General features: G+C 33.4%; 1 protein-coding gene across 1 annotated transcript in view; it reads right to left on the bottom strand.

The window, feature by feature from the left end:
- Positions 1-1552: 1552 nt before the first annotated feature.
- The window catches only part of LOC128861704 (GTPase-activating protein), a 66468-nt gene continuing 52445 nt past the window's right edge, over positions 1553-15575 (bottom strand). The window contains exons 5-6 of the mRNA XM_054100042.1: positions 14147-14345; positions 1553-5196 (exon numbers count right to left, since the gene is read on the bottom strand). Of these exons, the coding sequence (XP_053956017.1) occupies positions 4486-5196; positions 14147-14345 (910 nt within the window). The 3' untranslated portion in view covers positions 1553-4485. The remainder of the gene's footprint in view (positions 5197-14146; positions 14346-15575) is intronic.

Below are 15575 nucleotides of genomic sequence, written 5' to 3'. Positions count from 1 at the left end.
GAAGGCCCTGGAGAACGCGAAGCAAACCTCGAAGATTGTTCAAGAATGTAAGAAGAAGCTTAATTCTGTCGCAAGACAAAACAGGCTTGTACTTATATGGGTTCCGGGACACTCCGGTGTTCAAGGAAACGAAATTGCCGACGAATTGGCCAACCGTGGATCAGCGGTGCCCCCACAGGGGCCAGAGCCAATAATCGGAATCAGTCCCGCAGGAATCAAGAACTGGATCAACGATTATGTAGGCAATCTACATAAAGAGCGATGGTCCGGTCTAGAACGCTGCAGAACTGCAAAGTGTTTTGTGACAAGTCCGAACAGAAAACTGTCAAACTTTCTACTAAAACTTAGAAGGAAAGACATTCGGTTGATGGTCGGCATCATTACAGGACACAACCCATGGGGTCAGCATATGACCACCATTGGAATCATCGAGGACCCGGTATGCCTGTCCTGCTTGGAGGAGGCGGATAGCACTGAGCACTTTCTCTGTGAGTGTCCTGCCTTTGCTAGAGCGCGACTACGGGTATTGGGTTCCGATGTCATGGGAATGAGTAATATTCGTTCTCTAAAACTGGAGGATATTTACAGATTCGCCAAAGAATCTGGAAAATTCTCACAGGACTAACTATCTCTATCTCTGTCTCTATTCTTTCCTATCTCTTTCTCTGATACTTTTCTCCCTCCCTCCTTAACTATCTACCCCCTTTCCAGAGCTTTAAATACAATGGGCTTTTTAGCCTGAGTGTTTTAGGAGCCACCAAATCTCCTGGTGCTCCTTGGCTCGACCTCTTCAAATTCAAATTCAAATATAAAAAAACTTCAAATAGAAGTAGCCTTCATATTTTTCATATAAATAATTTAAAATAAAAAGAGTTCGTTGGTACGACGAAGGTTACCTTTAAAATATGTAAAATAACGTAACGTTTTAAGTGTTAAATACCTATAACTTACCTGTCACTGATACGCTAGCAAGGCATATTCAACATGGTAGAAGTGACAAGCTAGTCGAACTCTCTCATATTTGGCTATTACGCCAAAAAAGTGTAACTAACCAAATTAACCCATTTGGTGCATGTTCCATTTTTGCTAGAGCTCAATAACATTTGAAATACAATTTTTTGTTAATATGAAGATATTTAAAAGTATCTTCAAATCAGCTGCATTAAATAGTTATTGCTTCTTCGTTTTAATGTATACTTCATACTAACTAAAATTTGTATCATTTATAAAACCGTTTTGATATTTATCTTTTTTTTTATTCTTGCTACACACAGCACACCGTTCGCAATCCCTTTTATGTTTATTATTAAAAATCAGCCACGCAGCTCACAAAATTTAAATTACGAATCGTTAAGAATTGACATTTCAGTCGCAGAGAGTGAGAGAGAGGGAGAGAGAGAGAGAGAAAAAAAATCTCGCGATCACTTCTAGCTTGCTGAATGTGCCTTGGTCGTTAATAAAAAGCCAAACATAGTTTTTTTGATTTTTATTTTACCACTGAATCTAATTCTTTTCCGCTACCATTTGAAATAGTATATCTGTTTTCTTTTTAGAAACTGATTGTTTTGCATATTTTCGCTAAATTTTTGTGCACACATACTGATGAGAAATGCTTATTTATAAAAATTGTAATCCATAGTCATGTATTCTATTTCCTCTAGCACTTAGAATTTGGTATGCTATAGTTAGCCAGAACTTTAGATGTGCCTTAGGAAATTTTTACAATAGATATGAAACGAAAGTAAACAATAGGATTTAGTAAACTTCACATTTTGGCGACATGGAATCATGCATGATCGTGGACATACATGCATATACATATAAAAGTGGAGCTTGAAATTGCATACATGGCTTGACTGCCAGGCTGAGTTCAAAAAATTAAAACAAAATGCAAAATTGTGTTTACAAAGTCGTAAATGCCAAGTTGGGAGTTTCTTTTATTAAAAAAAATTTTGTACCGATTACAAACTTAAACATACTTTAAATTAATACAAAACATAGTTTCAAGAATAGTAATAATAATGAATATTTAATGATAATATTAATAACAGTAAGTAGCAAAATATACTAACACATACTGTTGACAGTAATAATTTACATAAACTAAAATTATTACAAAAATTTACTAATTCAAATAATTAAATAGTACAACTTAATTATAAAAAATTATTATTATAAAACGAACAAGTGATTAATCGAGAAATGAATAACTATTATTTAAATAAAATTATTTATTAAGGCTCCTCCTTTTCTACGTATTAATTGTACGATATTCGTATGTAAATGTAATCGTTGTTTCGGGTATTATAAATGCGACACTTAACGTAAATTGGTATGTATATTATTTACAATTTTAAAAATAATTCTCCAAAATCAGAATTTATAATTGAATATTAAATTGATATATGAATGTTGAAAAATAAAATAAATTAGATTCAACGAAACGAAAATGCATTAGCATGAAATGGAATGCTACAGTTTAAATAGAAATAACGAAAGAGCAATGCAAGTTAAATGAATGGAAGAAAAGTCGGCGGATAATAACACTACGAAGACAGTTATTTTTAAAAGAATTTCGTAAGAAATGGAGAACGCAAAAAGTAATTAGTTATCTATAATTGGAAGTGTTTTTGTAATGAGCGTTTTGTAAGAAGTATCGTTTCCTATATTTGTGAATGAATCGAATATCGAATGTTTTATAATTTATTTGTTCGGTGTACGTATGCGAATCGGATGTGATTACTGATATGAATACAAAATGTATGCAATTAGCTGTTATGAAATGCAAAGGGTTTTGTTGGAATTCGTGAATAATAGAAAAAAGTGTTATTTTCCAATGTGTTTTGTATTAGAATCTAATGATTTTGTGGATTTAGAATTTATGCGTGCATAAGTTGCAGAGACTTTTTTAAAACATGTCAATGCATCTAAAACTTTACAAAAGAAAAAATATCTATACATATATATGATATAAAAGTAGGTTAACACATTTTTGTGAGTTTCCGAGGAGCAGGTAAACATTGTCACACTGCACTATAAAGAATTTGCTTATAGCGCCGCTTATTTTCTGCAAACAACTCGTTCTTAAAAACGCCGCAAGTAAACTTTTCAAATATCATTCATTGGCTCATGTAACCATTCAGTCTTTAAGCTTACAAATACAAATGCCTCTGAATAAAATAACTAATAATACAAGCTTTTAGAATAGCCAATAACAATTCATGGTATTAACAGAGAATGTTGTCGATTTTAATAATATAATTCTAACACAAAAAAGCAGCAATAATTTCGGAAGGCTTGAACATGAGATGAGATGAATTATATTTAATTTGGTTAACTATGCATTAAAACGAAAACAATTATTTAAAAATTTCAATCAATTCAAGTAATAATATAACAAAGCTATATAAAAACGCGACATTCAGCTTTATTTGCTTAAATGATTTTTCTCGTTAAAAAAAAGCAAAGCTTATTTGCAGAAGAATGGTACACCAACGACATGTGTGTTGCATTAATCTGTTTTTCTTGCTGCTCTTCAAATTAATTCACATTTTTTATGCAATTTTCCTAAACGTATTTTTTACAATTTATATAATTTCACTTAACAATAGTTTCTCTGCATTTCTCTTAGATTAACATTTTACAAATTATTTTAGCTTAGAGCATGCATATAATGCAGTAAATTGGAGTTCATCTCTTGAACAGTTTTTTTTATCTGTGCTTTTTCTTGGCCTCTGTGAATAAAGGCGAAAAATGTTCGTTAAGATAGAATTTTTAGTTTAGATTATAAACAAATATTCTTATTACTATGCACTCGTATATTTAGTGCATGTAAAATATATCTACATACATACTACAAAGCGTTTCATTTAGAACTAACGCTCGCAGTTACTCTTTTTGCTTAACTTCGCTAAAAAATGTATACAATAATATAATAATAAGTAGGTATATATTTATATAATAGCATTGTATAAAATAAATAGTCTTACACGTCTGTCAATACGCATGCGTATACGAATGCGAATATTTCTAGTATATCAATAATAATTCATATAAAGTAAGTATTTGTTTAATAGATGTACACATTTATGTATATCTATGTAAACATATTTAGAACATAATTTTTATAGAGAATTTGAACTTTTGCTTGTAGTATTGGTTGCTTGGTAATCGTGTTAGTTTTTGGGAAGAGGGAAAATACATATATCAACCCTATACCGCCGATCGTCCGAAGTCTCTTCAATTAATTATCGAAACTAGATTGAGCGTTCGTTACGCTCAGCTATAGCTGCCATTATACATATATAAATTTATTGGTAAGTAAGTACCTATTGCTTTTCAAGTGTTTAGGTACATAACGCCCAATGCGAAGCTCTGGTTGAGCGCTTTCGCTTTGCTTACTTCAACTGCGTACTTCCGCATTTTCCGTTCCGTTCCTCATCTCTAACATTTTGCAGTCTCACCCCCTTCACTTCTTTTTGCCAGTTATTTTAGCTGATATGGATATGCGCGCACATGTTGCATTTGTGGCAAAACTTGTTGTTGCTGTTGTGTATGCAGAAATACCTGTTGTTGTTGATGCTGCTGGTGTTGTTGTTGCTGCTGTTGGTGTTGTTGCAAATTGAAATGACCTGCCGCATGCATCATATGCAAGTAGTTGTCATCACCAATCGGCGCTTGTCGACTGCCATACTTCAGTTCTCGCGCTATGCCAGCCTTATAGTTGCGATGATCGCGATCGATGGCGAACGCCACTTTACGCAGTTGTTCGATTGTTGTTTGAAATTCAGCGTATGCTTCAGGTGATTGTTGTTGCAGCGTTAATGCTGTGGGACCAAGTGGATTGTGGCCCTGTGGCAAATGATGGAAGGCTATGGGATCGAGCGGCGCCGCCAATTGTGTCATATGCGACATAATGAGCGTATGAATTCGTTGCAGATCAAGCGCAGGATCGAGTGATGTAACAAGATCCATTTGGAAGTAGTTGATCGCTTCGGCGGAGACGGTGCGACAGCCTGGCGCGTTCTCGTCCGAACGCGAGCAACAACTATAGACGCCGTTCACAAAGGCGGACGGATGGAAATACTGCATGCGGATGGAATTCGTCAGGCAGATTTTGTGCAACAAATCGATCCATTCACGTTCCTCCACGCAATTCGTTGCCTGCACAATAAGAGAGCGCTCTTTGCGAATGATCTGAAAGAAAAATAAGAGATAAAAGAGAAAAAATAAAATTAAATGAACTGTTTTAGAAGAAAATGGTGGAAATTAAGTCGAATGAATGAGTAGGCGCGCAAGGCAGTTCATGAAAGGAAACTTTCATCAATACAGTATTTTCTACACGCCGCCTCTATCATTTTTATTCATTAATAATTTTGCGAAATATTTACTTTTGATATGTTGGCACGCCACTATTTATTCAATGTGCCACCACAGAGGTACGACACACTAGGGCAGGTATTTCTACGCGATTAGTTTCAGTAATGCAATAGTTTGAACAAGAAAAAGAGTTTATGTACAACTTATAAATATAAGAAGTGAGGGGCGGCGCACAGTGCTGCAAAGGTGGAAAAACTCCAATTTTCTCAAAGTGATTTCTCCATCACTAATTACAGTGGCTCTATGAGCCATACGTTATAGTTGTAAAATTTCGACTCTTATTGTTTCAGAAAAACAAAAAAAAAAGAAAAATATTTATTACTAGAATGTGTTTGTACAATATGGATATCAAATGAAAGCTGTTGATAAGTGCTTTAATACGGGGTAATTTTCATACCTATTGATGACTAGGGTCTCGAAATATATGCCAAAACGTGGACCCGCCGTGTCTTTGAACCGAATTAAACCAAACTTACACACATTGTTAAGTAGGTATTGAAGATGATTTCCGTATAGTTTGAATACCTATTGGTAGATAGGGTCTCGAGATATAGGTCAAAACGTGGACCCGGGTAACCTTCGGGCGTGTATGTACAATATGGGTATCAAATGAAAGCTGTTGGTGAATGCTTTAGTACAGAGTATTTTTCATGCCGCTCCGTGACTAGGGTCTCGAGATATAGGTCAAAACGTGGACCCGGGTAACCTTTGGTTGTGTATGTACAATATGGGTATCAAATGAAAGCTGTTGATAAGTGCTTTAATACGGGGTAATTTTCATACCTATTGATGACAGCCATAATGTCGCTTACTTTTTTAACGCTTGGGGCGGAACTGAACTGTCAAATTGACAGTGTGAGTTACAATGTGTCAATATTTCTTTCTGATTTGGATGCCATAAGGAAAAAACGTAAGTGCAACATGTAAAAATTGTTTGTGAATTTTTTTGGAGTGGATTTTGGAACAGTGAATAATTTCTTACGAAATTTGAGAATTTAATGTGAAATCCGAATGAAATTATATTATGTGTTCGTGGAAAAAAAAATTTTTTTCGTTTTTTTTTTTTTTAAATATAAATGGATAATGGTTAAAAAAGCTCCAATGCTTAATAAAACATATAAATTGAAACGAAAAATTCATGGATGATCAGGAAAAAAGACGATTGTTTATTCATATGCGTTGATTTGAAATTTAAAAACAGTCTTCTTTTTTCCTGATTTTCAATTTATATTTTATATTTACTCAAAAACAAATAGAAAAACAAAAAATATTGTTTATGCCAAAGCGCTTGAATAAAGAATAAAGAAATAAATAATATGAAAATCATATATTTTCTGTTCTAAACCATATCTATTCTATTTTAGTGTGCCCAGCGAAGGGGGCCGGGTTTGCTAGTATTATATATACATATACCTATGTATATATAATTATCGATGCACTTCAATGAATAAGTTTATTACACTATTATCTTTAACATCAACATTTGAGTATGACATTCCATTGTTTTCTACCACTAGTACTCACTCGTTTTGAGTCAAATGCACCATGCGGTATAGCTGTTGGTACTTAAAACTACTCAACAATAAAAAATTATCTGAGAAGGTTCGTATTATTTCATAATGAGGTTGATTAATAGAAATGTCAGTAAATATACAAATATTATTTCTGAGAGCGGAGATATGTACATTAGGGCGGGTTAAATTGTCTCTTTACTTCGTTTCGGCGACTGAAATATTCTACTCACAATTCTGCTCTAAAATATAATATTAGTTAGAAGAAAAATAAATCCTTTATTTTCTCGGTAGAGGGCGGCAGTGATCGATAATCTTGTGAAGCATCGATCAAACAATTTGAAGTTTATGCTCGTTGTCAAGGTGACATTTCACACTAAAAAAATTATTTTGCTGTTTTTTGTTTATTTCAATCAGTTGTGAGTTACAGGGCGTAACAATGGAAGTCAACAAAGTGAAAACTCGGTACATTTTACAGTTTGTCTTTGATAAAGGTGAAAATTCCAGCCAGAGCGCTGAAATTGTGAATGGTGTTAAGGAAGCCGAAACTATAACAGCAAATTATGTGCAGTTCTGGTTTCGTGGATTCCGCTCAGGCATTCCGAAGTAATCGAAGTTGATCGGCATATTGGTAGTTGTAGCCTTACCCAGGCGCTAAAGATGGTCCATAAAACAGTTTTGATTCGTTTGCATTAAAATTTTACGTAAAAGTAATGGATTTCTTCTTCCCCCAAATTATCTTAATATATTTCAAGCCTCCTTATTTTTAATTTTAGTTACTAATCTCAATAAATTTGTTTCTTTTTATAATTTTCATTTTTAATTTATTATTTTTGAATAACAAGTATTTGGGTGGTTTTTTGGTAAAAGAAACTAACTTTTGATGTTTATTTTGCTCAAAACCAGATCGGAGCGCATGATCTTTAACATAGCATCAGCTACAACCTATAGTTTTTCACATTAATCCAATATAGTGCCAACGTGCCAGTCCGGTCCATGGCCCATTTGTTTTCGATTTTTCCACTGCATCATATAAATGACGAAATGACAACTCATTAAAATGTAAAAGACACAACAACCAATGTAATGGTATTTTTAACTCCATTTCGAATAAATAAGTTACATTGTACAACTAAAAAAAAAAAAAAAAATACAATGACAATTAGATGGATTGAAAAATCTACGTCAGGGTCAAAGTTTAGTTCAAAGTACGCTGGGTACCGTAAGCAACTAAGTGAATCGCTCATTTTAGACATGTGATGAGTTCAGAGGTTCTATGGAAAAAACAACTAGAAACATTTTTTCTGAAACATTTGTACCCTTTAACTTCTCAACAGGTACACGAAACACCGATTGATAGAAAGTTTTTTTTAAGGACGGTCGCTCACCGCTAGACAATGGCAAGCGTCCAAGTGATGTCTGTCATGAAAAAGCTTCTCATAAAAACAATGCGCCGTTCGGAGGCGGCGTAAAACCGTAGGTCTCTGCATTTTGAGAAATCATCAAGGTGCACACCAGAAATAGGAGGATCTCGGCCAGACACCAAAAAGCGCTAATTATATTTATGTATAAATATATGTATATATATGAGCTTATATGTGAATAATACAGTGCATTTACAATTTTAAGCAAGAGAGAACTTCTGGTCAAATTTTTTTTTATAAAACATATAAACAAAAAGCTTTAATTTAACTTAATGTATTATATACTTCATGGGGGAACTAAATGTGCAAATATATGTTGTGTATGATTAATTCAACCATAAATTATAAAACATAATCATAAAGGTAAAGCTAATGTTAAAGTTAATCTTAAGTGACTTGTACTTGTAAAAATATAAGGGAATAGTCCTATGAAATTATTAAATAAGATTATTGAAAATAAAGAATCGAAGATAATCCCTTTGAAATTTTTGTTGGAGGGTTTGCTTTCGTAATAATGTTAATGAAACTAAATCGTGAAACTCTACCTATTTTAATATGTAATATATTTACCTAACAAACCCTCAATTAGTTATTTTTAACATAATGAAATTAATTAAAGCTTTGAGTGATTGATCATTTTTTTCAAAAATCGAGCGTTTGCCAACACTGTGTGGCGTTTCCTCACATTCAGAGGCATCTGGAATATCAAATGGGTCAGGGATAGGAAATCAGCTGCAATAACAACAACATTGTCTCTAAAATGGATATATGCTTCTCACTTGTAGAAATTTCAAGATAAAATAAGGGGAGTTGGCAATTTCTTTCACTTGCGAGTTTACTGATGTACCTAATTTCCACGCGGATAAGCTCTCATTAAAGGATTCTTGAAAAGTGGGGGAAAAAACTTCGATCGTAAGATAGCTATACTCACGTTAAGCGGAAAGGATCTGAAGTTAACTTGCATAGGGTGCAGCACCTTTTATACCACTTACAATTAAGTAATAAAAGTTACAATTAAGAATTGTTTTTCCTTTTTTCTTGACACTTAAATAATGAGCTGATCTTTGCAGAGTTTATTGACAATGTTCCAACCGCAATGCAGCACCATCTTTTACTGGGTTCCTAAGAATGTTGGTTTTACGGGTATGTTACTGAAATACCCCAAATTTATATCCGCCCAAGGATTTCCTTAAAGTTCAAATAGCATATTTTAAGATGTTACCAAAAGAACAACCGAACTCTAGCTGTAATTGAAATTCTTCGCAGTTTCGGCGGAAAAATTTTCAAGTTCACAACGACCTTTTCGGAAATGCCACTTATAGTAACTTAAATAAAAAGCACACCGAATGCAATTAATTATTCAACGAAAGTTATTTGTGCAAGGGAAAGTGTTAATGGCGCGCAAGCCAGCATGTGGTAACTATCAGGGCGCCATAGAGAAGCACTTGAGAACAAATTTTCCACAATCGCGTTGTAAATCAGAATAACACTAGATGGTATACCGAGTTTGTTTCGTGTGAAACGCGATGTTCATTATGTAGCGCTTTTATTGTTGCAACAACTATTGCAAATACAATTCTGCTCGGTACGTTTTGAACAAAAGTGGTTAATACAATAAAACAATGTGCAACATAATTCGCATTCGCTGAACCAACGTCATCATCAAACGATGATTTCACTGCGAATAGGTAGTGTTTAATGTGTTGGCGAAGTCATAGTTGTCTGTCATAGTGGCATGGTGTGGTGCTATAGAGCTGCTACATATAAGTAATAATAAAATATGAATGTATGTATGTCTGTTTAAGTGGCGCGCTACTTTACTCTGTGGGCGTTGAAATTATGTTAATGTGCATACACTATTTTTCTTTTACATCTTCTCTAGTTTATGCCTCAATTGTAAGTACATACATAACCACACACTGTATTTTATCACAAAACAAAAAAAAAATTATGTTCGCTTGGCATACAACATAGATAACAAATGTGTGGGAATCATGCGAAACAATGTACATTATTAATTATAGCAAAGAATTTATGTAAATCTTCACTTAATTCAAAGAAAAGTAAAAACGTACACACTGAATGATGTTGCTGCTTAGACAATGAGCGCTGGAAATAGGTGAAATCGTGGCTCATTAAAGAAAATGCGAGTTTACGCAAATAAAAAAAGTACAATACATGAAGTTTTTTTATGTTTCATTTACATAGTAATAATTACATATACATATATATATGTATATAGAAAGTTGAACGATTACATTAAGGGGAAATTTCGATTTCCGCGCCTTACATAGTTGTAAAAAAATGTATGGATACAAGTGTACGGATGTTGAGAAGCGTATGCATATGCCTCTATGTAAGTATGTATTCAAATGTAAATATTAGGTGAAAATATTTGCGCAGTGGGTTTCCCCGGTTGCTGTTTTCTTTTTACAGGCGCACCTAAATCTGCATATTTTGTTTGGGAAATACTTGTTTGATTTTTACAAGATATTACTATTGTTTTGAGTGTAACCACGCTGAGAGACGTGGCCAGTCTTTATGTCTGCATATAAATAAATATAGAGAAAAGTGCGTAAAGACACAAAGTACTGCCGGATATTTCACATAAAGGATTTTTTTCTTATACCTAATGACTACCTGGAAGGCTTGGGTGTAAACGTACCCATGCTGAAGTGGTAAAACATTCTCATATAGGGAGTTTTTTAGCACGAGAACTATCGATATCGATAACTATGGTTTAATAGCTGAGAATTGCAAACTGTGTTTACATTTGTGTTCAGTAAGGTTTGGCAAGTCATCATGAATCGTTTAACGCCAGAACAAAGCTTCCAAATTGTAGAAATTTACTTCGACAATAAAATAAATAAATCTGTTCGCGAAATTCATAGAACGCTGGCAGCATCACCGGTCCTTAATCTCTTCGAAATCAGAAAGGAGTTACCGTTACGGTGAATGGCGAGCGCTCTCGAGCCAAGATGACTAAATTTTGGTTTCCATACGGCCAAAATTGGACTGACCGAATGGATCATATAACTCGTATCCGCGCCGGATATCCTATTCAAAAAATTAATGATTATAATAAAAAAAAATCATTCTAACAATACTTCTGTTTCGTATTATCACATTAAGTTCTCAAGCTCTTAAAAAATACCCCATAGAAATCAGCTTTCAAAGATGTTGTTACCATATAAACAGCGTTGCCAACTTGAAAATATTTAATTTAATTAAAAGAAAGTGAAGTATTTGCCTTACGTTCATTGGGTATTTCGTATCCTATGCGTTCGTATATTGCACATTTAGCGCTGCTCAATTTGAAGTCCCTTGACAACAGAAGATTAATATTATCTTTCACTTCTATTTTTTGCATTAGTTTATGACTGTCAGTCACTTTCAGAAAGAATAAATTTTAATGTTCCGTGGATACATCTTCGTGGTTCGTTGCCTTTCCATGCAGATATTGTTAGCACGAATTATGCACATATTGCACCTATTGGAAGAGCTATTTGCGAATTTAACCAAATCTCAATATCTATCGATCCATATTTTTCTTTGCCTAAAACAATTTTTACTGATATTCTGAATACGATGCCCTAATTTAAGTACAATTGTCTGTAAGAAATTATTGTTTGAAAGACTAAATATGCAAATAAATACGTAAAGAAATGAAATTTATATGATAAATTTGAAGCTCATATTATATATTAGGTGAAGTAAAAAATTCGCATAGTTTTTGTTTTGCTTTACTTTGCAAACTTTTTTTGATTATTTTCAATTTTTGGGTAATGAAATAAGTTTACATGTCGGACCGACTCGACGATTTCCGTGATTTTATCGACATTTTAGACGATTGGTCTACATGAACGGAGTGATTGGAATCATACAGAAGAATTTAACAATTTTTGTTTTTCTACTTTTATTTTAGAACTCAGTAACACACAACTGGATTTACCAAACACAGAACTATCAAGGAACTTTTCCTAAAGCGTAATGTCACTCTTAAATCGGCATTTAGTATGGCTAGATGCAATATACAGTGAGGGGCAAACTCCATTCCCTATTTTTTTTTTCATATTATGTGAAAAATATACAACAGATTTAAGTTTAATCGGTTTTGTTAACTAATGTTAATCGATAGAATTCGATTACACTATGTGTGAAATATGATGTCACGCAAATGTTTGCCTTTTTCTTTAACGCAAAGTTGAGCTCGTTTTTTTGCATTTTCCATGACTTTTTTTAATGTATCTGGTCCTATGGCTGCAATTTCTTGTCGAATATTTTCTTTTAAAACTGTAAGTGTCTTCGGCTGGTTAGTGTAAACCTTTCCCTTCAAATATCCCCACAGAAAAAAGTCGGGAGCAGTTAAGTCAGGTGAACGCGGCGGCCAGTCAAAATCACCTTTTTTTGACACTAATCGACTTGGAAGCATTTCGTTCAATAAATAAATAGTCAGGCGAGCTGTATGGGCCGTTGCGCCATCAGTTTGAATCTTGTACGGAAACAACTTCAAATCGATCCGTAAAATACGTCGCATTGACCTTTTACTGATGCCCAAAGCCTGAGCACCGCGTTCAGTCGAAAGATTTGGATTTTCCTGTAAAAGCTCCTGTGCAATGGTGATATTGATGTTTGATCTAGCTCTGCGGTGTATAATTGGACGTGGCACATTACTGAGAATACCAGTAGATTTAAATTTAGCATATAATGCACGAATTGTCTTAGGATCAGGTGCTTTTTTCCGAGGAAATTTTGCACGAAACGCGCGTTGAGTCAGAATAATTGAGTTCTGATTCTTAATGTAAAGTTCGACGATTTCAGAACATTCGACAGGTGTATACTGCGACATGGTTAGAATTCTACTGACGTCTACTTTTTAAAATGTCATACTTTAAGCCGCATTTACGTCTACGTCAAAAATTATGGCAAGTTTACATTAGGGAATCGAGTTTGCCCCACCCTGTATATATGTATGTGTACAAAGATATGGTTCACTAAAGACATCTGGCGGAAAACCTTGATAACTTTTACCTTACCTAATATAATTTACGAATAGTCAGAACGTACAACAAAAGTTTTTTGAAATAATGTTCGACTCTGTGCACCTTTTCTCATAAAAGCGAATGCAGATAAAATTGACGAGGCAGCCGAGTCTAAAAAAACCGCAAGTTTGATGCGCAACATAAATATTGTTATTATGTATTTTTTTACATAACTCAACTTAACTTCATTTTTTATTAACTCAGTGTTTTCATGTTTTTACTCATTTAAAATAAACTTTTAATTCTTCTCCAGAAAGTAACACAAATTGTAGCTGTAAATATCAACGCATGCAATGTAAATAATCAGCAAATGAAACGGCAGATGCGACCGACTTAAATATCAAAAGAAATCAAGCACTAAGCCGTCTATCACCAAGTTGACATCAAATAATAATTCATATTTTTGTAAGCAATAAAAAAAAAGAGTTTGACAAAAATGTGCTTGTGTGGCGCCCACAATTGAGTTCGACATTTTATGAGCTACAAAGTGGTTTTGCACAAGTTACTCTTCATGCGATGTGTTGCGATGAATTCCATTCGGCAACAATAATGAGCAACTAACTACATATATCAGTAGCCAATTGGGGCCTAACTGAATAGCGATGGTGTTGAGACATTGCCAACCAAAAAGGCTGTACAATTACGTGCAATTACACAATTACCAATACATGACACCATTGTACCAACACGTGGGCATTATGTGGGTACAATTTGAAGTTTTCAATTTTCCACTCATACTTCGCCTTCATTTGTGTGCGCTTGTGCTAGAATGCGACTATTTAGTACTCACCTTAAAACAGTTTTGCATTTTAAAACTCTTCTCGTTTAGTTGTTCGACGCGCTCAATCTCCGACAATGGTATATCACAGATGGGTTGTTTGCCCTTCGATTTGGCATAGCTGAGGGTCTTTGTGGTTAGGCGAAAATAACGTTGCTTGAAACGGCTACGGCCGAAACGTTTACGGCACTGTGGATATTTTGTCATCATTCTGAATGTGCAAGAGTGTAGGTGAGTTTAATGTTAGCGTGGTGAGTTAGATAGAAGAGTGTAAGAATTGCATAAGAAATAAAATTAAAGAGAATTTTACATCATATATAAAATTATAGAAGCTACATATGTATTCATAGCTAAAACTACATGAAAAAATTAAAAATCGAAAAAATTAATAATAAAAAAAAAATTAAAAAAAAGAAATAAAAAAAAAAAAATTAAAAAAAAGAAATAAAAAAAAAAAATTATTAAAAAAAAAAAAATAATAACTACAAAAGAAAAAAAACTAAAAATAATAATAATAATTACAAACAAAAAATTAAAAAAGAAAGTAATAATGATACAAAAGAAAAAAAATTAAAAAAGAAAAAAAAAATAATAATATATTACAATAATTAAAAATTAATAAATAAACTAAACTAAAATTACATACACAATATAATATGTAAAGGTAAAAATAAATTATACAAACGATAAAAAAATACCGACAAATTTTTATAAAAAACTGCTTGTATATTATTATAGAACTTTATTTTTTAGCAATTGACATGACAATTGACAAAAAATAAGAACTATTGTTATTCCATGTTTATTTGGATTAGGGTATTACAACAGTCCAAATCAAGATAGATATGGGGACATATGCACAAAAGTTCACATAAAAAACTTCTAGAATAGCGAGAGCCATGTTTGCCCGTCTCCCCGTAATCTCAATGGATAAGTCGGGTTAAAACTGAAACGATGTCAATAAAACTTGGTACACCTCAACTCCAAATAACGGTAATTATAAAGTAAATTTTCTTTAGGTAAATGTAGTTACGTTTTAGGTAAATGTATGAAAAAATGAAGAAAGTTCAGTAAAAACGTCTATGCTATTAAACCGTGTAATAGTGATTCGATATGACATTTTAAGGGTTAACGAATGTAGTGTGTCTGGACCTAACACATTTCTCCAATTATTTATATTATTACTTATTTATTTATATCATACTCATGATGTGAGCTTGATGTCATAGTCAGAGTTTGAACTCACACAGAGCGACAGCGATTTGGACAATTTTGATACATACAAAATTACCATTTATTCAGCGTTTCTACGGCAGTCGGGTATACTTGACTATGCCTTGAGCCACAATCTCCAAGAAAGCATGTATATATGTGAAATATTTTATGCTTTTACATCAAATAAATTTTCCCTAATAAAGGGAAATTGTCTCTGAGCTAAAAC

This window comes from Anastrepha ludens, chromosome 4 (genome assembly GCF_028408465.1).
Source record: "Anastrepha ludens isolate Willacy chromosome 4, idAnaLude1.1, whole genome shotgun sequence".
Lineage (NCBI taxonomy): Eukaryota > Metazoa > Arthropoda > Insecta > Diptera > Tephritidae > Anastrepha > Anastrepha ludens.
This window is presented reverse-complemented; position numbering and strand designations above follow the sequence as displayed.